The sequence below is a fragment of the Sorex fumeus genome, unplaced genomic scaffold (assembly GCF_029834395.1).
Source record: "Sorex fumeus unplaced genomic scaffold, SorFum_2.1 ptg000010l, whole genome shotgun sequence".
NCBI classification, from domain to species: Eukaryota; Metazoa; Chordata; class Mammalia; order Eulipotyphla; family Soricidae; genus Sorex; species Sorex fumeus.
Window position 1 is genome coordinate 35,838,628 of NW_026606067.1, and position 26,939 is coordinate 35,865,566.

At 41.3% G+C, this 26,939-nt stretch overlaps 1 protein-coding gene across 1 annotated transcript; it reads left to right on the forward strand.

Annotated features, from left to right (window-relative positions):
• The first annotated feature begins 11,610 nt into the window (after positions 1-11,610).
• On the forward strand, positions 11,611-24,951 carry TMEM212 (transmembrane protein 212). Its single transcript, XM_056110713.1, has 4 exons — positions 11,611-11,774; positions 20,943-21,002; positions 22,812-23,135; positions 24,832-24,951. Exons 1-4 carry the CDS (start codon positions 11,616-11,618, stop codon positions 24,949-24,951), a joined length of 663 nt encoding a protein of 220 aa, XP_055966688.1. The 5' UTR covers positions 11,611-11,615.
• The last annotated feature ends 1,988 nt before the right edge of the window (positions 24,952-26,939 follow it).

The following is a 26,939-nucleotide window of genomic DNA, read 5'->3' on the forward strand; positions in this document are numbered from 1 at the left end:
TGGGGACACAGCTAGTGATGCCTGTGGGATTAAGCAGAGCTAGGATCAGACCCAGGGCTTTTCATGCAAAGTACGCATGCCAGTTCTTTGAGTCACCTCCTGGCCCCTCACATGTGTCTTGAAAACAAGATAAATAAATAAAAACCAGGACAGGACATCTGTGTTGTTAAAAAGGAAAAGGAAAGTGTGAGGGTTTTTTTGTATACAAAGAAATGATATCATCAGTGTGCTAACAGTAGGCGATGTCTATGCTACCCGACTCCTTATGTCACTTTAAGGACACAGAGTTTATCAGTGGTCCTAACTCAGAAAGGATCCCGTAATCTCTCTGTGGAAATAAATAAGAGCACAAGTTACACAGACAAATTCTCTCATCAAAAATGTTTTTATATTTATTACTTGGTTTCTCAAAAACTAGGGACAAATAATTATTAACTACAGGAAGCAGTAAGATCAAGAAGTAGCAAGACCCTTAATTATGCAGATACACTAAAACCACAGGTCTGGGATCAGAGAGATAGTCCAAAGGCTAAGGTGCTGGCCTTGCTTGTGGCCAATCCAGGCTTGATTGCGTGAAGTGTGGCCCCCAAGCACCACTTCCAAGACATAACCCCTGACCACAGAGCCAGGAGTAAGCCCTGACCTGGTCCCAAAACAAACTAAACAAGATAGACAGGTCAATGGAGCATATATGCTTTGCACCTGGGGCCCTGGGTTCTATCTTTAGTGCCACCTGGTCCCCCAAGCACCATGACTGGTGTGACCAAAAACAAAAGCAAAAGGTAAAGCAAAAAGTATAATTTTCTGGAGGTACTGCTCACTGGCAGAACACATGGTTTACATGTGTGAGATCCTGGGTTTCATCGTGAACACTACAAATTGTAGCACTGTCCTCCCATTGTTCATCAATTTGCTCGAGCTGGCACCAATGACATCTCCATTGTGAGATTTGTTGTTACTGTTTTTGGCATATCGAATACACCACGGGGAGCTTGTCAGGCTTTGCCATGCAGGCAGGATACTCTTGGTAGCTTGCCGGGCTCTCTGAGAGGGACGGAGGAATCGAACCCGGGTCGGCCATGTGCAAGGCAAAAGCCCTACCCGCTGTGCTGTCGCTCGGGCCCAACACTACAAAAACAAAGAAAAAAGCAAACACAGGTCAAGTGAAAGACTCATTGAATTAGGTAGGCACCATGGACATGAATCACTTTAAAAGTTGGCATCATCAATGAATTTAAGAGGTTACACCTCAGGGCCAGGAAAATAGCTTAAAGGACTAGAGCACATGCTTTTATTTTTTCCTTTTTTTAATGTACAAAAATTCCTTAGCTGTTGATACAATTTTAGAATTAACATTACATAACAAAGGTGTTCTGGCCAGGGAAGAATTCAGTCTGCTGGCCTCTTGTGGGCTCAAGTGCAGCTTTCAGCTGCAAGTACTGGTGATACCATAAAATTCAGCTGCTTGGAGCACATCTCCTGGTAGTTGTAGTCCAGATTTGGCGGAGCAGGACCTTTGTGTGGGGTAACATGATGGTGCATGTGGTACATGCTTTGAATGCAGGAGCCCGAGGTTTGATCTCCATAAATACATAGTTCCCCAAATTTCATCAAGAGCAATCCCACAGCAGTATTCAAGGAGTCACCCTTGAGCATCACAAGTTGTAGCTAAAAATCAGAATAACAACGAAAAAAAAAAGTGTACATCTCCCTGAGGATTAAGTCTCTTCCCCGGGTGGAAGTTAGTGCTGAGATCTCACTGGACTAGCAAGTGACTGGACTAGCAAGTGTAAAATAGACTATCTTTGTCTATTTTACACGAGTCAGGCGGCAGTGTGTCATGTGCTGAACAAGAAACTCAGAGCCTTAGATGATTTCAGCAACCTCTTTTCTATAGCTGCCAATAATGCTCAGATATTTACAGTGTCACCTGACAGATGGGTGAGCTAACCTAAAAGAACTTCTTGTGTGTTTGAATTTTGTCAGAGAAAGGAAGGAGAATTGAGGCACCAAGATATTGTTTTGAGAGAAGACCAGGGAAGCTTGTATTCATAGAAAAAGAATCTAAGTAAATGATTATGATAACCAGAAAACCTCCATAAGCAGATGTCATAAGCTTAGCCATACTTCCTATGGATAATGCGGAAGTAGGACCAGGCATTGTTCTTTATTCTGGACATAGAAGTAAACAAAAAGATTTTGCCTTCACGGAGCTTTCATTCCAGATGAGGAGACATCAAGTAAATACCTAAGCTAAGAGTTAAGAAGACTAAAGTTAAAGTCATATAATGGGAGATCAGAATATGGAATCCTTTGAGTGCACAATTGGATAAAGTGCAGGAATTGATTATACTGCAACATCTTCACCTCACCCTGGCTTTCTTATATTAGACGCAGAAAGTGGAGGCTCCTGATACTTTAACATTTCTCAGAAAACAACACAACATCTATCATCAGCATCAGTACGATGTTGCTTTTCTGATCAACCTGAAACTAATTTTAAACATTCACTCTACCTGGCCCCTCTTGGTCAGTGGATAAGGATTATCCTGTCCTGTCATACCCACATCCTTCCTGACCTCTCATTCTCCAATCCTCCTACCCTGAACTCCATGCCAACAGATGGTACCTGGTCCCTTGCAGTTTTCTATTCCTTTTCTAGATGCGAGAAAATGAGTGGTTCCATTTTATGTTCCTGATTCAACGTTGGCCTGTTGACAACATGTGATTATTGTTTTTTTTGACACAGCCACCAGAGCAAGACTGAGATCACCATTTTGCCTCTCAGAAGTTGTTAATTCAGCTGGTGAATGCTGGCTGTTGGTTTCTGCCTGTTTGTGCCATGGAGGAAAATGACTCCTCCCTAGAGAAACTCCACTTGAATTAGCTGCAGTAAAACTCCAACTGGCCTACATATCGCGAGCAGTTTATTGTGTGCCCATTGCTTTTAACAGACGAGGAAGGGCAAGCTGGTTTTCTGTGGTCCTTGAGAGGAAAATGTTGTAACAGATAAAGACTTCGAAGGCACAGAGGTTGGTTATTTAGACACTTTTGCTCCTTTGTGATTTTTTTTTTAATTCATGGAATTGTAGATATGGAAAGAGCCTTAGAAATTTTCCAATCTAAGTTCTGCATTTTACTGAGAAGGACACCAAGATTATGAGAAGTTTTGAAGGTCACACAGCCCTGGCCTCTACAAAGTCCCTCTGCTCTGTGTGTTGCTCATTGTAGCCTCTGACCCTCCACTCGATGGGCAAGAGCCAGTTAACACTGAAAATGGAAAACCAGTCCCAGGAGGGCTGCCAACAGGAATTCTTGGATTTTTACAATAATACACAGAACCAAAACTGATTAGCTCTCCTTTTGGGTATAATTTGTGCAAAGAAGTTACAGGGAATTACTTTGTTCTGTTATTTTTATTTATTCATTTTTAACTGAGTGGCGAGGTAGTAATTCCAGTAATTCCTACATATCTTTAGTGTGGCATCATCTTTATTCCCAAGTGTTCTTGGTTTCAGGTATGGTATGCCTGTGTGTGTGTGTGTGTGTGTGTGTGTGTGTGTGGGTGGGTGGTGGGGGGTTGGAGGAGTTAGGTCACATCTAACAGTGCTCAGGGCTGACTCCTGACTCTGGACTCAGGAATCACTCCTGCCAGTGCAGTCCTCAGGAGACTATACGAGACACTGGGGATCCAACCTAGCTTGACCGTGTGCGAGGCAAGTGCCCTATCCACTGTATTATCACTCCAGCCCCTCACGTCTGATATGCTTTGCTGAGCTTCTCATAATTCAATGTTCAAATGTTCAGATGGATTGGACATAGGTGTGTAGAAATATAGTAAAACTGGACACCATTCTAATGGATAGAAAGAAAAATTACAAACTTTTTTTGGGGGGGTTGGGTATTGGGAGCACACCTGGTGGTGCTTGGGGCTCCCACATGCTCTAGCCCTTTAATCCACGCCCTAAACCCAGAATCTAAGTTGGGGTTTTTGTTTGTTTGTTTGTTTGTTTTTTGCTTTTCTTTGGATAGGATGGAGTGATAGCACAGTGGGTAGGGCGTTTGCCTTGCACACGGCTGACCTGACTGACCCAAGTTCGATTCCTCCACCCCTCTTGGAGAGCCTGGCAAGCTACAGACAGTATCCTGCCCGTACGGCAAAGCCTGGCAAGCTACCCATGATGTATTCAATATGCCAGACACAGTAACAACAAGTCTCACAATGGAGACGTTACTGGGCCCGCTTGAGCAAATCAATGAACAATGGGAGGATAGTGCTAGTGCTAGTGCTTTTTTTTGGGTCACACCTGGTGATGCACAGGGGTTACTCCTGGCTTTGCATTCAGGAGTTACTCCTGGCAGTGCTCAGGGAACCATATGGGATGCTGGGAATCAAACCTAGGTCGGCCACGTGCAAGGCAAATGCCCTACCCAATGTGCTATCTCTCCAAGCCCCCAAATTATAAACTTTTGTCAAACATTCTTAATATTCAAGACCATGATTTGATACTCTTGGGGTCAAAAATATGTGGGCACTAGCCATGTGCATTCAGTGGCCAAGAACCGTTCGTTCCCCTGGCTGGTCCATGGTGACAGAAGACGAAAGACAGAGGAGTGGGGAAATGAGGGCCAGGGGCCACAAGCTGGTTGGTAGCCAGGGACCATTTATTTTATTCTCAGGCTCATCCTTACATCTTCATTCCCCTCCGGTATAGTGGTTTTTTCCCCCATCCTCTTCTCCCTTCTTACAGAATAGTTATATAGAAACCATGAAGGGTTTGGGTACACAAAAATGAGGTTGAACATTATCATATCATAACTACAAACATATGTAAAGCTAATCCTTCAAGGGAAGTTCTAGATTAACTCAAGGACAAAATCTCGTCTGGGGATGCAGCACTCCAGATTACTAGGAGATCTACTCAATGGTAGGATTCCACTTAGGGCATATTGCATTTTCCTTTCCTTAGCTAGTAATCCATTTAAACAGTCATATTGGATGCTAATATTTCTAGTCATTTTGTATGAATATAGTAAGAGATATATGAAACTTAAAGAGTTGCTCTTCCTGGGGACATCTCGCTATTTATTCCAGACTATAGTCCTCAGGCCAGGTTAGTCTTTCCTAACCCCAGCCAGGTCCTTATTCAGTTACTTCTTTGGGGGTCATGAGTTTGTTCCATGACAGTACTCTTAAGCTTATTATACTTCTTATGGCACTTAGCTTGTCCCTTTTTGATGCCAAAGTAGCTTACAGCTTGCCCTGTCTCCATCTTTGTCCTTTCTGGAACCTTCTTTTGGGGCATGTGAGGAAGTAAGGGCAACTTAGGTCAAGTAAATATGACGGATGCCCAGGAATAAATATTATTTGGAGTCAATTAGCTCCCATGTTACAAAAGTATAGCATCAACTGTCTTCCTATGCCTATACCAAAAGGACATTGTTAAACCATGCAAAGGACATAGAGGAAAGAGAAAGGCAATATAGGATTAGAAATGCCTGATGGAACTGGATGTGCTTCAGGAGCACTGCAGTGGGAGTAACTCAATAAACCTAAACTCTCTATGGGAGGAGCAAGGACAAACAAATGCCATCTATCAGATACGAATTTAGTTTTCAGTATCATGCTGCATCTTCTTTGAGGCTCAGTTTCAATAGCTGTAAAGTGGGTGTCACAATGACATGAGCAGAAGACTTGGGTCAAATGCCTTCACCATTTTTTCTGCTTCTGGACATTTTACATGGGTAAAATTGGATCAAATGTGTGTTTAGTCTCTCTGAACAATTTGGTTCTTTCCCTTTTCAAAATGCCAAGAGCAGAAACTAAATGAACACACATTTCCTGTGTAAGAGGACTTCAAGTTTTGTCCCTAAAAACAACTTTAAAACCAAACAAGCGCTTCAAAAGAGGTAAAGCTACTTCTTTCTCATGCTGCCTATTTGCCTTTTTCCTCTCTTGGTTTCCTTTTTGTCCTCCCTAGAAACCTCTTTTTCAAACGTCCACGAATGGTCCTGGCCTCCATCACTCTTCTGTCCCTGATTCAACTTTGTCCAGGCTTGGGCTTTGGATCTGTGAGTGACGCAAGAAGCTGTTTTTGGCCTCGGGAATGTTTTCCTCTATGTTCTGACTCCTCTCTTGTTGTTCTTCTCTCCTCACCATCTTTTCTCCAATTCTCTTCCTCAGACAAACCCCCCCACCCCATTTCTCTCTTCCTGTTTTCTTCAGTTCTTCCTCTCTCCTCCGTGGCCACACTCCCAATCAATCATAGTCACTGTCACAGTCATAATCCCATCTATGGCTCCTCCAGCTCCATGATAAAACAAAATAGGCGTGGCCTTTCCAAAGGATAGAAAATCCCCACAGTAGCCTGTGGGAGGCTGCTGGCCTCAGTCAAGTCCGCCAATAGGAGCATTTACTTGCAGCTGCAAAGCTTGGGAGAGTGAATAGCTAACTGCGCTAGTTTGCCGGTGACACACTTCAAGTTGTTTGGCTTTGCAAAAACATGGGGAAACTCTGATAAATTCCAGATAATTACAAAACAGAGTGGAGGGGCAGATATACAAGAGGCAGATAAAAATCTGAATTAGGTATGTACGAGTTGATGCAGAAATCTCGACTTCGGTCCAAACATCTTGCAGATTGGAAGGCTTTAAATTTGACAATTCCCAGTTAGGGACTAGAAAAATTATACTCTGCTTGCCTTAAACCTCGGGCCATTAGGAGAAGGTTCACTCAAAGTTGAAGTGGGGGGAGTAATAAAAAGCAGAGGGAAGGAGCTAGAGTGATGACTTTGGGAAGAAAGTGCTTGCCTTGCACGAGGCCAGCCTCTTTTAGATTCCTGGCACCAGATGTGGCCCCTGAACTCCACCAGGAGTGATATCTGAGTGCAGAACCAGGAGTAACCACTGTTGGCTGTGATCCAATACCCCTTCCCCCAAACGCAGAGGGAAATATGTTATAAATGAGCAATGGAAAGGTTTTCAATCCACTTAGGGAACTCGAGTGCTCAAAAAGCAAAAATATCTATCAAGAATATGAATCTTTGTGCCTGTATGAGTAATACACATTCACAGTGAAACTTAACACAACTATTCCATCAGTCCTATCTGGAAAGAGAATAGATTTTCAGGAAGGGGGTCAGAGTAAATTTGGCCTTCTAGTCTTTACATTCTGACCTGTGTCTGTTGGCATTCTCAAGAATTCTTTTTGAGAGGTGGGGAGTTTCAGCCACACCCGTCTATGGTCAGGGCTTACTCCCGGCTCTGCTCTCAGGAGTCACTTCTGGAGATGCTCAGAGGACCATATATGGTGCTGGAGATCTTACCATTGCAGGCTGTGTGCCTAGTAAGAACCTTAAGTCCTGTACTATCTCTCCAGCTGTTGGAGATCTTACCATTGCAGGCTGTGTGCCTAGTAAGAACCTTAAGTCCTGTACTATCTCTCCAGCTGTCTCGAGAAGTCTTAAGTCAGCACAGTTGTATGCCTGGTAAAAGGTATGACTTTCAGTGGCCCAAGATATGACTCAGTGTTAGAGCATGCACTCCATAGGTGTGAAGCCCTAGGTCTTATCCCTAGCGAGTGGATGAAAGGATGGGGAGTGGGATCTAAGAGGAAGTTGTTCCTTTTGTTTTATGCAATTAATAAAGATAATCCTGGTTTTTTTTCATTTCTTCTGCAGCTTTAATTTAGAGTTTTAAAAATCTATAGGGATTGGGGGCTGGAGCAATAGCACAGCAGGTAGGGCGTTTGCCTTGCACGCAGCCGACCCAGGTTTGATTCCCAGCATCCCATATGGTTCCCTGAGCACCGCCAGGAGTAACTCCTGAGTGCAGAGCCAGAAATAACCCTTGTGCATTGCCAGGTGTGATCCAAAAAAGCACACACACACACTAAATAAATAAATAAATAAATAAACAAACAAACTATAGTGTCTAATGAGTGTTGACTACCGTATATAATTGTATGCCAGCCACAATGATTAAAAAAAAATCTACAGGGAAGTGGGGAAAAGGCATATAGAAGACTAACTTAACTACAGTCACCAGCAGAATATACTGCAACAGAGCTATTGTGCCCCACATATCCCCAAGGTACTTAACATTTGTACATGAGTATTATTTCTTAAAAATCCTCAGATTTCTCCAATAGTCTCACTAATGCTTTAATATCTTTTGTGTTTCAGACAAATTTTAAAAGTCTGGTTTAGAGCTTTATAAATTATCCCCCAAATCGGAATTTATCTGATTATTTCTTTATGATTAGATGCAGGGTAAATTTTTTGAGCACACAAGTTTTAACAGCAGAAACTTCTTACACACAGCATCTGATGCATCCTTACATGGTGACATACTAGGGTGCAATGATGTCAGACTTTCCAGGTGCCAGTGACATTCTGAACATGTCAGTGACAATCCGAACATTTGGTTAAGGTGGTTGCTTCAGTGTTTCCCATTATAAAGGTATCTTATGCCATTGTACTCGTATCACTTACTGCACCAGCATTAGCACTGCTTTTATTTCTGAGTTTTTTTTATTCCTTTCTATGTGACAGATGGAGTCACCACTATGAACTACAGGTCTTCTGATGCCAAAGCTCCTACTCTTTTTACTGCATAAACTACCTCTCTAATACCTTCTACCTCATCTTCTATCTCATCTGAAGCTGCTTGGAAAAGAAATTATTTTGATTTCATCTCTTGCTTGAAGCTCCATTTCCTTTTATCTTGGCAAAATTAGAACCCTTCTATAATATTGAAGTCTACTTTAAAAACAAGGCCCAAGTATTTGGCACAGACAGAGCCGGCTTTTTCCAGGGCTTACTTATGAAAGAATGTATCTGTAGTGGTTGAGAAAGTCCAAATGAATTTTTTTCACCTAGCAACACCAGCAGCCCTCCTTTGGGGAGATCCTAGTTCCATTTGCTTTTGTAGGAAGGGGATCCGAGAGTGTTGATTTTAAAATGTCTGTTGAGAAAGGAGGGTTTCATTTTTTAAAAAAAAAATGAGTGGTAAAGCTACAGGGGAGAGTTTGATGACCCTCTTACTAATCATTCCTGAGCCAAGATCAGGGGATCCCCTGAAACATAAAGAATTGGAAGGGGGGATGACCCACAAAGCTTCCTGCAAAGACCTTAACTCCACTACCTGCACCAGGACTTGCATATATTCCTTCCGTTGAAGTAATGGATTGTAGGGACAGCACCAGTGAGCACCACGAGCTGCCCTCTAAGGAATACAGAGGCATGGCTAATCTTCAAGGAAACCCAGGTCAAGATGGATTTGACATTACCAAAGCCTCCTTGCTTCAAAGAAACTAGAGTGGAAACACTGCTGTGGAAATGTACTTCTGGATACACACAGAGCTCACTCTGTACTTTTCCTCCTTACAGTCAGTGGCATCACTCCGATCACAAATATTAAGGTTTGCAAGTCCCGTGGTCAGGGTTAGCCACACTGTAACCCACCCTGCAAAATCATACCCCCTCCCCACTAAAACAAAAAGTATTTTCTTTGTTTGCCAACTTTGTACTGTTTAACGTGAGTATTTCAACAGTCTGTATTTTCCAAACATGCAAACAGGAGAGAGTGATCTGACCTGCAGTATATTTACATATCATGTAGCTCTAACCTTGAGATAAAAACTGAAGGAAAAAGTCAAAACAGTTCAAACCCAATACTAACACAAACACATCTCTCTGTAGTCCAGACCCTCTCCCTTCCCATGGTAGCAAGGGAGTACACTGGATGCATGCCAACAATGGTGGACCCTGTAGATTTACACGTGGGCAGACCCACAGGGCCCTCATGCATATTTGGTATTACTAATGTGTTCAGTAATCAGCTCAGCAAAAGTGTGTATTAAGTATCTCCTCGGGGTCTGATACAATTCTAGGTCTTGGGACATCCTACACATTTAGGGAATGTATTATATTTGCAAGATTTTTACTCATGTAGAGCTTAGCCACAGTGGTAGAAAGAAAACTCAGGGCTTACCCACACTATATTATGAAGAGAGGGGAAATAGCAGCTCTAATATAAAGCCTGCACAGGTTTTCTGGTTTCTGTGCATCTAGAAATGCAACTGCTTCAAAATTTGCATCACAATCTGGAATGATGATTATATACTTATTTTTCAGTTACTATTGATGTTGGAAAGATAGAAACAAAAAATGCAGCAACCAAAGAAAGAGAAACTCGTTTTTTTCCCCATACACAGGAGACCATGGGGGTGTTTATCAAACTGCCCAGAAAGAGTTCAGCCTGTTGTCGGTAAGATGATTGACATGTGAAATAAAGATCAAGTCTTTGTTCCATGCTGAAGGAACACAGCCATAGAAAGTCCCAACATAATAAGAAGTAACGAACTCCCTGAGCATTTATGCTGTGAAATTCCGTGTCAGCATTTCACATGTGTGGGCTCATTTAGTCCTCTCAATCACAAGTTGGAGAGGCAGACACTAATTTATTTCCCGTTTCATATATGAAGCAATACAGATATGAAAGTTCAGTAACTTGTCCCTAAGAAAAAAATCTGCCTAGATAGGGTAGAATCACAACACGATTTTAGTTTCATCTGACTCCAAAAGCTATGTCCTAAGCCACTCATTTCCTCCATTAAACTAGTTTTCATTTTAGTGAAAAGAATAATGAATTAGAGGGTAGCTTCGTAAAGTAAAGTGACCTTTGTTGTGAAGATACCATCTCAGAATAGGGAGCCAAGTCTTCTTGGTCACAAGCAAATGCATCCCATTCTCTCAAATGCATGAAAAACAAAGAGACGAACATTTGCAACTGCTTAACCATATAAAAGCCCAACATACAAAACTTGAAATACAATGTAAGGAAGATTGAAATCTTGCATTCAATTAAAAAACAACTTCTCCAAGTTGATTTCACAACTGCACGCATTTTCATCTCTGTACTTTACTTGATCTCTGGATAAATTATAGAATAACCAAGGTGAAGCTGATTTACTAACCACTACTCAGTGTTCCATATTACGTTTCTTGGAATGAGTTGATATCAAAGAAATTAAAAAATAATCGCAGTAGAATGAAATTTTGAAAGGTGTAGACGAGTCTTGTTTTCACTTTAAATCATTTAAATTTAATTTCAAAAAACGTTAGCAGAGGGCTGATTTTTGCTTTGTTTGGTGGTAAATTGTGCTGGGAATGTGGATTTATTGTGCACAAAGGATGTTGGCTTTCTGCTGAAACTAACAGACAGGTTGGGTTGAGAAACAATTAGCTCAGTCAGCAAGCCTTTGAATCTGATTAAGCCAGGAAGTGGTCACTCCCCACAACAGGGTAGAATGAAGGGAATGAAGGCGGTAACCAGAAATGGAAAGTGGTGCAGTGTGTGTGTGTGTGTGTGTGTGTGTGTGTGTGTGTGTAAGTGCTAATAGAATTTATTGTGCCAAATTTATACCAAGAACTGTTTAATTACATTTTACTATCTTGGGGGAAACGAATTGAATCTTGTTTCCAAGTAGAACAACAGTATATGCGTGTCATGGCTACTGTCTCCAAGAAACTTCTGTTTATTATGGCCTGTCAAAGCTTCATGTTTTGGTAACAAAACATTTTTGAGACTAAGAACCCAAGACAGCAAGGAAAATGCGGGGCCTGTACCAGGCTGCTGGCCGGATTCTCCTTACTCTGGGGACCCTCAGTGTGTTTTCAGGAGTGATTGCTTTCTTTCCTGCTTTTTCTTACAAACTTCGGTTCATAGGATGGAGTGTCTGGATCGCTTGTCCCATCTGGAATGGAGCATTGGTAGGAAAATATTTTATTACATATATTGAGAGAATAAAAGATGCAGGGAAAGGAAAGATAGAACATGTCCTTATTAAATTTTCTAATAATATGAACATGTCAAAATGCAACAGAAAAATCAGAATTTACCACAGAATATTGATTCCATTCTTGAATTTTCAATGTAGTAGTTTTCTTAATATTATTTTATCATGTAATCCTATATATCATGAAAGCTAGCTATAACAGTAGGTGTAAGTAATTCTTTTAAAATTATTTTAATTTTCCACCTTGATATTCTGAGAAACAGAATCTATTTTTCACAATTTGAACCTAGAAATGCATCGATCATAAAAAAATATCTGCACGTGGAAAACAAAGTGAAAGCTAAAATAATTTTCACAGACTAGTGATTTCCTTAGAAATTTCAAGATGTTTGTATGCTGACGTGTAAATGACCTAGGGAGTCTCAACTCCCAACTCTTAGGTTTTACACCTCTTTCTCCCCACACCACTGAAGCAATTCAAGAAGTCAGGTGATGGTCCTCCCTAATTTCACACTCTCTAGGAATGTAAGGCCACATGCAAATTGGCACAGAGAAGATGCTTATTGCTCATTTGCATTTCACCTGAGAACAAGACCCTAGGGGATGCAATTTTGACCTATTTGTTAAAGAAATATGTCTTGATAATTTATACACTCTTGAATTGTAGTGGAGAATAAAATAAAGTCTTTAATTTACTCTTTTTTAGGATCTTGACAGTTAGGAACTCTGTTGTTAAATAAGACAGGAAAGCAGGATGGTGGAACAAAAGAACTGATCAAAGAAATTGATGGTGTTAGTTTATTTAATTAACAAATTCCTTATATCTTTATATAAGTGGCTGTCAGGAAACTGTGAAATGAGTCGGAGACTTTTAAAAAGTGGACCCTGGGACTGGAGCAATTCTACCGTGGCTAGGGCATTTGCCTTGCACGCAGGCTGAACTGGGTTTGACCCCTGGTATTCATACTGTCCTCTAAGCTCTTCCAAGAGTAATTCCTGAGTACAGAGCCAGGAATAACCCCTAAGTATTGCCAGGTGTGGCCCACAAACAAACAAACAAACAAACAAACAAAAGTAGCCCTGAACAATGTTGTGATTCACCAGGAAATATGATAGGAAAAAAGCAATGTGGTTTCAAATTCAGATATGATTGAAAGATTGAGCTTAAGGATTTTTTCCTGCCTTCATGTGAGTACTAGCCTCATCCTTAGTCTTTGCAACCTAATCATGACTCAGTTATGTAAAGAATCATATAAAGATTTTTTCTCCCACTTCTGAACTAATCTTGATCCTTCGCCTCCTGGCGTGTTTTGTTTTTGGAGGGTCCTCCCAGGCTGTGCTACGGAAGCCTGGGACCAATTCTGGACAATTCTCTGCCAGCAGGTCCCTACCAATGGATACTGCTTGGGCCTGGCAGTGCTCCGGGGCCTCCTAAGCTACAACTGTCCATGCTTGGGAGACCAGACAGTGCCAGGAAATGAACAAGGGCTGGCAGCATGCAGGGCTCGACCACCTCAACCAACCGTCCTCTCTCTCTGGACACTTGACTTCTCAGTTCTTATGTTCAACACCTACCACAAACCAAAGAAACAGTGTTAAACATCTACTAGAACATAGACATTGTGGTTTCATGTATTCAAGCAATATACAAACATTTTGTTGTTGGCCCAGAGTAAGGGAAATATTTCACATCAGAACCATATATCATATGTAAATAACATTTAAATATTTCTCTTTAGGCAAAAACATACTGACATATAGTTATAACTGGATCTCTAGTACAGAAATTTCACAAAACAATATTTAATTTTCTGTATAAAATCAATTTTTTTTCTTTTTGGGTCACACCCGGCTATGCACAAGGGTTACTCCTGGCTCATGCACTCAGGAATTCCTCCTGGCGGTGCTCGGGGAACCATATGGGATGCTGGGAATCAAACCCCAGTTGGCCACTTGCAAGACAAATGCCCTACCCGCTGTGCTATCACTCCAGCCCCTATAAAATCAAATTTCACATTTTATATTCTGCTTAGCTTTTAAATATTCTAACTTCACAACTGAACTTAATGGTCATGATTATAGTCTGAGTCCCTTTTTTCTATGCTGGAAGAGACTACTACATGATCTATAAATATTGATTTCATTGGGATCACAAAATATTGCCTGTAGCTTGCTCTCATGAAAAATCAGGGTTTTTTTTTTTCCCCAATTAAGAACAGAGAAATTATATAACAAGCTTCTACTATGTAACTAGTTGGTGGGTGTTTAATTTGGAGAGTGAAAGCAATGGGAAGAAAGGACCAAGGTAGGATTGGAAGGTGGCCCTGTGGTGATGGCCTGATTTTATGTGCTCTGGGTGTGATCAGAAGCAAGGTCCTCCCTCAGCTGGTTCTCATACCTTGATGAGTAAAATGGGAATTTTTATAGGGAACCCAGAGTAATATATTTAACTCTCAAAAGCGGAGTGAGAATAAATGCAACATAGACAAAAAATGTTTAACTGAGCTTATTAATTTGAAAGTCCTAAAGAAGTGTTAGTTAACATTGTGCCTCTGACTGACGAACTCTTTGTTCCTGTCACCTGCCTCTCTCTTTCATTCCTTTTCGATGACCTGCAGAGCTTCCAATCCTTTTAAGCTTCATCTCCTATGATGATTCTGTAGCTCATTTTTCCCCCATCACTGACTCCCTGCTGTTTCCAAACCTGTCAAAGTATGTATCTGCCTCAGTGCCTTTTCACTGCTTGTTATTATCTACCTGAGGTCTCTTATCCCACATGGCTCACTTTCTACCCTTCAGTCTTTCTACATGTGTCACATACTTACTGGTGCCTTCCCCTATATGTCTATTTTTCATATTTAAATTTTCAAATCTCCCCACCAACTGATATTCTTAACACCCTGCTCTGTTTTCCCAGAGTCCTTATCAGCATCTAATGAACTATAGAATATATTTATTGCTTATTGCTCTTCCGAAATCAATGAATATATATTGTACAAAGGCAGAAGATTGTTTTCTAGTTTGTTTCTTGCCTAACCTTCAGCATTCACATACTAATGTTGAAAGAAATAATGATTCCTGTGTTCTTCATCTGGCGATGCAGAATTCTTTATATAATTGAGTCATGATTAGGTTGCAAAGACTAAGGGTCAGGCTAATATTCACACTGAGGCAGGGAAAAATCCTTATGCTCAATCTTTCAACAATATCTAAATTTGGAACCACATTGCTTTTTTTCTATCATATTTTCTGGTGAATCACAACATTGTTCAGGGGCTACTTTTTTGTTTGTTTGGGGGCCACACCTGGTGATGCTCAGGGGTTATTCCTGGCTCTGTACTCAGGAATTACTCTTGGAAGAGCTTGGAGGACAGTATGAATACCAGGGGCAAACCCAGTTAGGCCTGCGTGCAAGGCAAGTGCCCTAGTCACTGTACAATTGCTCCAGTCCCAGGGTCCACTTTTTAAAAGTCTCAGACTCATTCCACAGTTTCCTGACAGTCACTTACTTGCCTACAAAGTGTATCCTCCTCTGGTGGAAAGATAATTTGTACATTTCAATCACATTGACATTTCCTTTTTGCAAATGATTTTATAACCCTTTTGAGACCTGTAAGAGGGCTAGTTTAAAGGTAATACATTACTATGTGCTTGCCTTTCATTCAAGGCTTTCTAAATTTTTCATGAGTAATTGGTGTGCAGACTCCATTCTGACAGCCACATGCTAAGCAGTTTTACTGAACCAGGTTATTTAAAGGCTTCAGCTGCTAGAAAGTATGCGGCAAAAGATCATGGTATCTTAAGAACTGAGCAGTACCTTAATCCTGAAAACCTGGCTTGTAGCACAAAGTCTGATGACAAGAATGAAGAGAGGATTTAAGCAGGATTCAGTGCTTCAGTGCTACACCTGGATCCTGCTTGGAGACAGACTCTGCAGGGAAAGGCACGGCTAGACTTATCCATACAAGCCCCGTTTCCTTTTCCTTTAAGGATTTGGTCACATTTCCCAAGTCTTTATAGCTTGAACAGTTCTGTGATTTCCAGTCATCCAATGTCAATTAATCTTTTAAAAGATTACATTTCTTTATTTATTGTATTTGCTTTTGGGGTCACACCCAGCGATGCTCAGGGGCTACTCCTGGCTCTGTACTCAGGAATTACTCCTGGCGGTGCTTGGGGGACCACACGGGATGCTGGAGATCGAACCCAGGTCGGCCGCATGCAAGGCGAACGCCCTACCCACTGTGCCAACACTCCAGCCCTCTTTGTTTATTTTTGTTTGGGGGCCATATCCATCACTGCTCCAGCGTACTCCTGGATCATCACTCAGGAATTATTCCGGGCCATGCTCGGAGGACTATAGAGGGTGCTGAGGCCTTACCAGCTGTACTATTCTCCAACCACAAGGTTAAATTTCTCAAAGCCCTGCTTGTCAAAGAATTTAATCATCTTACCACCAAAAGCAATGAATTCTTTTTTTTAATTTTTTAAAATCTTTATTAGTGAAACACCATGAGGTACAGTTGTAGACTTACAAATTTTTGTGCTTAGGTTTCAGCTATACAATGATCCAGTACCCATCCCTCCACCAGTGCCCATTCTCCATCATTTACATATTTGTTTTTATTAGTGAAACACCATGAGGTACAGTTATAGACTTACAAATTCTTGTGCGTGGGTTTCAGTTATACAATGATCAAGTACCCATCCCTCCACCAGCGCCCATCCTCCACCACCACGGGTCCCAGCATCCCTCCCACCCCCCGCCCCCCCATCTCACCCTCCCTCTGTGGCAGGGCATTCCCTTTTGTTCTCTCTCTCTCCTTTTGGATCCTGTGGTTTGCAAGAGAGGCATTGAGTGGCAATCATGTTTGGTCTGTGATTAAACTGAATTTCCAATCCTGGAGTTACTTTCCATGCAATCCTTTCCTCTAGTGTTTCTCAGAATGGTGTGTGTATATGAATGCTACAAAGCGGACTCTGATTCAATAAAGCTATGAGGTCTGAGCCTTTGTATATCTGACAAGGGATGCTGAGGCAAGTGGTTCAAGAACTATGCTCTTCCCACAGCAGCACCGGCCTAAACCAGCCCATCCTCAGTCCCTCTTCACCCTACTAAGTCCTGACATTTGCCAAGTAACTTTGATCTTTCCTACAAGGAATTTCTCTGTGCATTTCTTATGTTCATTCCCACTGTGTGTCTCCCAATCACCACTTTTCACTCACAGGTTTTATGCTGAGATCAAGCTGGGAATCAAACTGTAAGACTGTATTTCTTAGTGAGTTATGAAGTTAAACCATTAGGCAACTAGCATTTACAAAACATGAGTAGAATTACATTAGAATAGAATAATATAGAGAATATTAGAACAAAAGACACATGAGGGTAAACATTATAACTTTAATTAGATGTAATTATTTATTATTGGCCACAACGCAAAAGTGCTTTTTTGACAGTGGATATAGGGACTTTTTCATTAAGTTTTGATTTTGTTCATTTGTTTATTTGTTTGTTTTTTATGTCTGAAGACCTGAGTTCTACAGAGACTCCCCAGATCTCACTCCACCCCAGTCCATCATGCATGAAATAGCTGGCTTATCCTTTTTGACTGCTACTCTGTCAGTCTGACTCCTTCAGAAACCTTGAGTGCTACAGCGTGGTCCAAATGAAGCCATATACACTAATCTAAACTTTGAGGCCATCCTCAATCCAGTCTTACAAGAGCAATTTCCTCCCTTTTTTCCCAGGAGTCAGCTCCCCTGCCTCTAGCCCAGACTCCTAACTCTCTGCCCCCCGGATCTGACACCCTCCTCCTGGTCTTTTCACAATAGCTCCAGCTCTCCCTCTATGGCCCTTCCACTCTGCCTTCTCCCACTGGAGACACATTCAAATTTCCTTTGAATCTTCTTTTCCCACATACCTTTGTGACTGATGGTACCTTGGAGGTGGCATCTGGCCACTTGAGCTCTTCTTACACAGAAGATGTTGCACAGCGGTTGCCAAATTTTATGGACACTCTCTCACGTGTACTACTTTTATACCCACACTGAAAATTCTGGTTAATGTACATATGGAGCTTAGTATAGGCTCTGTTTCTATCTCTGTGTTTCTGTCTTCTTCCATCTTCCCTTTCCTTTTCACTTTCTCTCTCTCTCCCTCCCTCTCCACACACACATATTATAATGTATGTTCCCAATAATTAATTATTATAATCCATAAACTATTTGTACAATCCCAAGCCTATCCCAAACCTTTTTTTCACAGGAGACTAGCCAAAGAAATTTGTAAGTGAATAAATTAGCCCATATTAACACAAGTTCTTGGAAATTTTCTATTTATGTTGTGACTACTCCCAGTTTCCTTCAATTCATCTACTTCTGGGAACTGGGTCCTCTACTTGGGTGATCTGAAAGATTTTATGGAAAGGTCCACAATGATCATGCAATTAGAGTGTTAGAAGCAACTATTGCAAAATCCAAGTGATGTGGTCAGAAGCAATCATAGAGTCAATGGCCTAGAGAAGACCTGAAAAAGGATTCACGGAACTGGGTATAGGCCTTCTACTCTCCACACAGTAACACTCCCAGCCCCATCACCACCCTTTATCACAGCTCAACTGCCTCGTTTTGCCCAACATTTTACCTCTTTAACACTCCTGCTCTAACATTTCTTTGTATGACTTTCCTTCCATAACCTCAAATATCTTCCTTTTTTAGTTCTTTCTCTCTCTATAAATAAAATTTTAAAAAGGAAAGAAAAGGAAAAAAGAAGATTGTGATTCTTGGGGGATATGCCTTGGGGATATCTCACTTTTCTCCCATTTACTCTATGAATGATCTTATTTATTTTATGGTTTTGGGCCATGCCCAGCAATGCTCAGGGATTATTCTCGTCTCTGTACTCAGGAATTGCTCCTGGTGGGGCTCGAGGGAATATATGGGATGTTGGGGATCAAACACCAGGTCAGCCGCATCCAAGGCAAGCACCCCACCCACTGTACTATCTCTCTGGCCCTATGGAAGATCTTTTTCCAAGACTTTATGTAAACAAAACAAAATCAAGCTAGCAGCTACAGCAGAAATAACTGGCAACTGTAATTCCACAGCATTTCTCAACTTTTGAAAGGAAAGAAGCAATGCGTGCCAAAATGATTAAGGCAACCTGAAATCTCAGCATTTGGTAGTATCAGCTATCTGCTTGAAGTAAAACCAGTAGAGAGCTCCCCTTGGCTTTTATAGCGTTGGCTTCAGTGTGTCTCACAGAGAAATGAGTGATATGCCACTAGAAGGCCTTGCCACTATTGCAGAGGCTGCCCCTGGACTTAGATGGATGGAAGGTCCCTCCTTCTCATTATTCTGCTCTATTGTGAGGATCCTGCTCACTCAGCCTGTCTAAAGTCCCCAGGAAACTTTCCTCTTGTAGGTTCATGCAGGCCTCTTCCAATTACAGATGATCAGATGGTTCTGCTTTGATCCATGAGAGTCTTGTGATATGGCACTCTCCAGTTTGTAATTTCACGAGAATTTTGTGTGTGTGTCTAAGTGTGTACATGTGTGAGTTTTCCCCTCTCTCAAATCCTTTAAATCCAACTTTAGTCAGAAAGAGAGGGATAGACATAAAAGGATTGCATTCATCTGGGGGACATAAAGTAACAAAATAGGAAATTAATACACAACAATAGCCGAGATCAGTACCAGGAGGATTACTCCATGGCTTAGAGGCCAGCCAGGCATTCTAGGGGAAAGGGCAGCTCAGATAGAGAAGGGAGCACCAAATAAAGGGTGTTTGGAGGATCCTCCCAGGAGGGGAGATGAATGTTGAAAGTAGACTATGGACTTAACATGATTGCCACTCAATGCCTCTTTTGCAGACCATAACACCCAAAAGGAGAGAGAGAACAAAAGGGAATGCCCTGCCACAGAGGCAGGGTGGGATGGGGGGTATGGGTGTGGGAGAGATACTGGGATCCATGGTGGTCGAAAATGGGCACTGGTAGAGGGATGGGTACTTGATCATTGTATAAACGAAACACAAGCACAAAAATTTGTAAATCTACAACTGTACCTCATGGTGTTTCACTAATGAAAAAAATAAAAATAAATCATTTTAGAAAACTGAGAAGTTGGGGCTCAAAACTATAAATACGATGAACCCAATGCTACAAACTCATTAGAATATAAAACAAACAGGGTTCCCCTGAACCCTTAAATTTGTGAATACTATACACACATACTCATTATGTTTATTTCTCTAACAAAAAAAATCTAGACTATTTTTAATGCTATCCTCATTCCATGTATTATTTCAGGACCTTCTCTTTTGGGTTTATCTCTCAACCTCAAAACTCAAATAAATAAATCATTTATGGGATGGGGAAAAGTGATTGTTAGGCTCAGTGATCACAAAGGTCTCCTTCATCAGACTGGTACCAAATCAAAGATAAGACCAGAATTTCCTTCTTCCTTTTTCATTTTCTATTGCTCAATTCTGTGACACCAGTCTTGCTTTTGTTTCATCATTTCCATTCTGCACTTAGGGCCCTTTATCAGAGACTATAAAGGATGCTCCTTAGAAACTTGGATACCAATGCCCCAGCACAATCAAAGCCCCATCACACATTCATTTGAATGATCATCGTGGTTTCTTGAGAAACAGGGAGCACGTGGTTGGATTCCACTAGTGAGCAAGGCCAGAGAATCCCAAAAAATAGCAAGAAGTAAAAGATAATGCTGCTGTTAGGAGGCCTTTCGGTTCACATTCTCCATTCTGGAACCTCCAATTTGCCATTTCAACAACAGGGAGGGGGAGAGGTTGGAGGGAGAGATACACTATAGGCAATTGATCCAAGTAACATAGATATCAAGGGTTAGAAAGTCAGGCATTTCTTGCCATACTTCAATACAGTTGTGATGTGATGGCAATGGTGACAGAAAATAAAACATTGGGCCAACAAGAATTATGCCTCTATGACACTGATGTCATCTTCTCTTGAGTTGAGGAGAGGTTCTGAATCATAAAATCCATGTAGGCATTTGTTTTTCCTTCAAGTTCTTGATAAAGTTGTCAAACTGTGAGGCAGTTTGAATTCTTCCCAAAGGTACACTCCTTCATGGATATTACTTTTCCATTTTCTTTTTACAGGCCATCACAACTGGTATACTGCTAATGTTGGCTCACAAAAAATGGACACAGAGACACCTGGTAAATATGCAGACTTTGTACCAGATGCTAGTGTGGATTTGAATGTCAACTCACCACTGATTCATCATGTTACATAGATAATGTGATTTCTGTTTACTAATGAACTCTGTGTTACACATTAAAAGAATGGGTGTCAATAATAAAATATTTTTAGATGGATGTTTAGGGACAGGCAGGCCACACCCATTCTGCACTTGGAAGTCACTTCCAGTGATGTTCAGGAGACGAGAAAGTGAAAGAGATAAAAATTGAATCAGCCACATGAAAGGCAATTGCATTAACTTTTTTTCCCAGCCATTAAATGAGTATTTTTCATCTCACTTTTGCAGCAAAATTGTCCTACAAGTTCTTAACTCCCATCTCATGTCCATGCAGTTAAAAATCTAAGTATCACTTTTTTTGTTTGTTTGTTGGGGTCACATCTGGCGATGCACAGGGGTTACTCCTGACTCATGCACTCGGAAATTACTCTTGGCGGTGCTTGGGGAATTATGGGATGCTGGGAATTGAACCCGGTCAGCAGCGTGCAAGGCAAATGCCCTACCCACTGTGCTGTCACTCCAGCCCCTAAGTAACACTTTTGATGCTGCAAAAACATAACTAATTTCCTGATACAGCATAATAAAATTTGCTTATATCAAGAATATTTGCTTACATTTGTCTTAACTGTGAAACACTCATGGTTTAATAAATATTGTGTGCAGAGGTTTTGATCACTTTTAACTTTAAAGCTTGAAGATATTTTATGCTAGCAAAGCCTAAAGTAGGAGGCTGGAGTAACAGTAGAGTGGTTAGGGAGCTTGCTTTGTAGGTGGCAGACGCAACTTCAATCCCCAGGACCCCCAGAAGTAACCCCTGAGCACAGAGCCAGAAGTAAACCCTGAGCACTTCCAGGTGTGGCAAAAAAAAATCTCCCCCAAAGGGAAGAAAGCACATATTTACATTTATTTTATATAAAGCATGTATACATACTATATTATTTATATGTATTACCTACACATATTTTATATCTTAGTGACATGATCAACTTTTTGAGTTTTCAAAATGCTTCCAAACAATATGTTTCATTGAAAGTCTTTTTCAAATTATCACAAATTACCTCTTGCATATTCCAATATGTTTATTGAAAAAAGTCTTCGTGTCAGTAAACCAGCACAGTTTTAAAACTTGACTAGTTCTGGGGTAATCTCTATTTCAAGTCTTTCTATCTCAGTTTGGGGTCTCCTTCCACTTCCCCCATTATCTCTCATCCTAAGACAGAATGAAAAGTCAACGTTTCACCTAGAGAGAGTCAAGTAATACCATAATACAGAAAACTTTGATCCAATTTGATATTTTCTTCCCAAAGCTATTGTAGTCATTCTCAACACTAGTGTAGGTATGGAGATCTGTGTAGATCACATGGAATTTTGTGTAGAATGCAGACCTGATTCAGGGAGATGAGATTCTAACCAGCTCTCTGGTGATCTCAGTGCTGCTCAACCATGCACAAACTCCTGCTTAGTGTTCCCAAGGATGAGGCATAGATTTTGTGTACCCATCTTTTTTTGTCCCACCCAAGACTGGCCCTCTACACATAATAGGTTATAAGTGGAAAAATGTGTATTGCCTGCATTCGGTTTCATCCCTCTCACTCATAGGCTAATCCCCATGGTACAGATTCAAGAGAACCTAAGAGAAAAATTTAATCCATTTCCCCCTTATTTTCCCTGGGCTAGATTAAGACCTAGCATCTGTTGCTCCATTTTGTTAAGAATCTTTAAAAAAAATTCAATTCCCGAAGTAAAAATGTTTCTGTTTTCTTTTCAGTGGGAAGCTAGTTTCACCTTTGTGATTTTGAACATTCTTGGATGTCCACTTCATTTTGCAATAGCCTTAGAATCTGCACTCCTTGGACCATATTGCTTCTACTCATTTGCAGGGATTACAGGAACTAATTACCTTGGTTATGCGGTTGCCTTTCCTTTCCCATACACAAAATTTCCATCACTTTGTTTGGACCCACCACACAATGAAGAATATCACCTGACACTCCAGGTCTTCGATCTATTTCTGAGTTTTGTCATGTTCTGTGCATCCCTCATGGTGTTTATCAAGCTTTCTGCAGGACTGATCTGGAATGGATACGTAAACGTAAGTTACATGCAATGAGTCCTTCTTCTTGTTCCAGTCTGAATGTTAAATTGGAAAGCCTAGAGAGATAGAGATGTGGGTGATATACTCTCATCAAACACGGCCAACCTCAGTTTTATACCAGCACCACATATGGTCCTCCAAGCACAGCCAGGAGTGATTCCTGAGCACCATGGAGTATGACCCAATCAATGCCACCCCCCAAAAAAAGTGAAAATCCTGGTCAATCTGTATCTTATTTATGACTGTATCTTATTAAACAATGCTGAACAACCTGGTCCATAATAATTGCTCAATTGTTTTTGATGAATGAATGGAAATACAGTGAAATAACAACTGATGGTGTGGCAGAAGATATCACTCATCAATTTTAATATTAAGCCACAATCAATAATATTACCCCAAATACTAATTACCATGTGCTTTTTTTCTGGCTATTGGAAACAGAATGCTTATTTTTTCTCATGTTTATCAAATACAAATATGTCAATTTAGCTTCTATCCCATGAATCTAGAAAAGTATACATGCTCTTTGGCTAGAAAATATATACAATAAACTATTATTCTCTGTCTACTCCAATGTTGGGCTGGAGCGATAGCACAGGGGGTAGGGCGTTTGCCTTGCAAGCGGCCAACATGGCCAACCCAACCAAGAGCCTGGCAAGCTACCGAGAGTATCTCATATGCAGGGCAAAGCCTGGCAAGCTCCCTGTGACGTATTGGATATGCCAAAAGACAGTAACAATAAGTCTCACAATGAAGACATTACTGGGCCCGCTCAAGCAAATCAATGAACAACGAGAGGACAGTGACAGTGACAGTGACTCCAATGTCATCTGAATCTGATGAAAATCAACATTAAATTTAGCTTTTTTCCAGAATAACTACTAACAATAGGAGTAGTCATTTGATAATAAAAATAGGACCATATATTTGTCATGTGTCAGTTTAATTTTGCAGACAGAAAACTGAGGCAAAAGAATTTAACATTCATTGCTCAAAGTAGCACAAGTAATCAGTAGTGGGGCCAGATTTAGAACACCTTCAAGTCTCACAATGGAGATGTTACTGGTGCCCACTCAAGCAAAACGATGATGAACAACGGGAGGACAGTGCGACAGTGCTACAGTTCTTTTTCTTAATGAGGCAAGAATCATCCTGGGCCTCCTTGTCACCCACCTGTGTCTTTCTCCTTGGCTAAAATGTTGAGATGCATGATTCTGCTTTCAGGAAAACTCATGCAGGGTTACTGGAAAACAAGCATGCGTGATTTCTAATGGCGAATTCTTATTGTTGATACTGGGTCTCTGCTCTCAAAATATCTCAAACCAAGGTATTCCTCGCTGCAAACTCTTGTACTGACTTCACAATTTGGTCAGCATTTTATTATAAGTGAATATGGGATAAATGTTAACCATTAATTTTTCCAGTTTGATATTACCAAGAGCAATCAGCAAATTTGGAAGACAAGAATTTGTCATTCTCAGTGCCTTTTGAGGTCAGTCTTGTCCTCTTCAACTTCTCAATAAATCTTCAAGGAAATCCTCTTCACTCTTAGGAACAGAGTTTATTTTATAAGGAGGCTCACTGACAGCTGAAGTGAGTAAGTGAGCAGCACCAAGATTTCCGCCCCCCTCGCCCCCCACATACTGCATAACCAGGATATCTAGTATTTGATATTTCTCCTTTACTGAAGACTTCAATTTCCTGGAGTTCTTTGCTTGAAGAAATATACGCCTATGAGAACCATCAAATTATCGGTAACTATAACTTGTCAGCATCAACATTTAATCTAGACATTCGACTAACATCGTAGGCTTGAAATTAGAAATGTTTCGGTTTAACATAGGATGGGAGACAAGGAGGGAAAAAAAAGATATGCAGAAGTTGTAAGCCAGTCCTATAAAGACCTGCTTAATGTGTCTAGAAAGAGAGAAAACTAGTTAAACACAGACTAACTTCCTCCAACTTCAGACTAGTGTCTGGCCCATCTTGCTCAGAACAGTTTTCTGGGTGTGTGATTCCTAAGGTAGGTATTGGACCCACCTACAACACGCATCTTAAAGCAGACCAAATCATAGAGTTTTACTAAACAAGATTTCTGGATCCCATCCAATACTTTTCCCATTACTTTAGAAACTTGGAGGCTGGCTAAAGGGAATGTGTACCTGTAACACTCTCCCCACAAAGTTTCTGATGATTCTTTCTAGAACAAGATTTCTTAGTGCCAACTAAACAGCATGTGTTTTCTCATTTACATAAAGTGCAGCCCTACCTTATATGAGCATTCTAGCTAACTTAATAAACATTAGGTCTGTGGTAACAGTTTTTGGATGACTTGACACCACTTAACTCGTTGTGGTAGATCATGTGTCATTAGAGAAGAGGAATGGCTGACATAATGGAGTGTGATGTTCTATATTCATAACTCTACTTCTGCCCCAAACCTGCCAAGAGTTTATGTAGCCTGAAAGTATGTTTGATGTCATGTGAAAAATAATTTATGGAGGGTACTTTTTTTCTATCAGTGATACAAATGTACTATTTATCAAAATATTAGAAAATACAAAACAGATTTCTTAGAAGAAAAGAAAGAATGTGAAAATCTGTGTTTAGACCTCCTTACTGTTATGTTTTAAAGTCCCTTTATGGCCTGACATATAGTACAAAGCTCAAGTTGCTTGTCTTGCATGAAGCTGACCTGTATTCTGTCCCTGACACCTCACAAAGTCCTCTGAGTACCTCCGGGGGTGATCCCTAAACCTGTCAGAGCCAGGAGTAAGTTCTGAGCAGTCATAGTGACCAAACTCCTCCACCCCCACCCCCAAACAAAACAAACACTAATCTATATAAAATAATCAATAGCTTAGGCTGTCCCTGACTGTCTCAGGCAATCCCTGATTGTCTCAGGCTGTCCCCAGTGAGATTGAGTATTCGCAGTCCAGCCTGTTCACCATCCTCCTGCAGACAGTGCCAGGGAGACGGGAGAAAATGGGGAGCCTGACACCTTAGTGGCCAGGGGAGACCCCACTAGGATGTTCACGCACTCAGGATCTTCTTACTACCATCCACATTCACAACCTTCAGCGGTCACGGCGTTTCCAAGGAGGGTTTCAACTGGAAAGAAGCGGACAGGTGACATCAGCCCTAATGAAGCCAGTGTGGAGGGGAGTTGACAAAGTCCCCCCATTCCACTGCTCCTGATACTGCTCCCCCAAATCACCGAGCTTTCTGTAGAGGCTCTGGTCATGTGTGAGCCTCAGAGCCTGAAGATGTGGACAGCGCTAGGGAGCCGGGGAAAAGGCAGGGTGCCTCACATGTGGGGCTGGGAAGGGAGAGGAGGAGAGCTGAGAGTGAGGTTTCAGAGAGAAGCTTTCTGGGGGGGAGTCAGAGGAAGAGACTGACACAGAAAGACAGCTTTGGTGCCTGGAGCGATAGCACAGCAGGTAGGGAGTTTGCCTTGCACGTGGCCGACCTGGGTTCAATTCCCAGCATCCCATATGGTCCCCTGAGCACTGCCAGGAGTAATTCCTGAGTGCATGAGCCAGGAGTAACCCCTGTGCATTGCCAGGTGTGACCCAAAAGGCAAAAATAAATAAATAAGTAAATAAAAAGGGTTTGTGCCTTTTTAATGGTCCTTTGCATTAAAAAAAAAAAGAAGAAGACAGTCCTAGGGGAGCAGGGGCACATCCCGTCTGCGAGTGGTACCCGGGGCTTTCAGGTCCCCCCTTCTCCCGCGCCAGCCCTGAGGCTCTGGGGTGCTTACAGAATCCTACAGCTGTCTCCTGGGACTGGGGTGCTGCC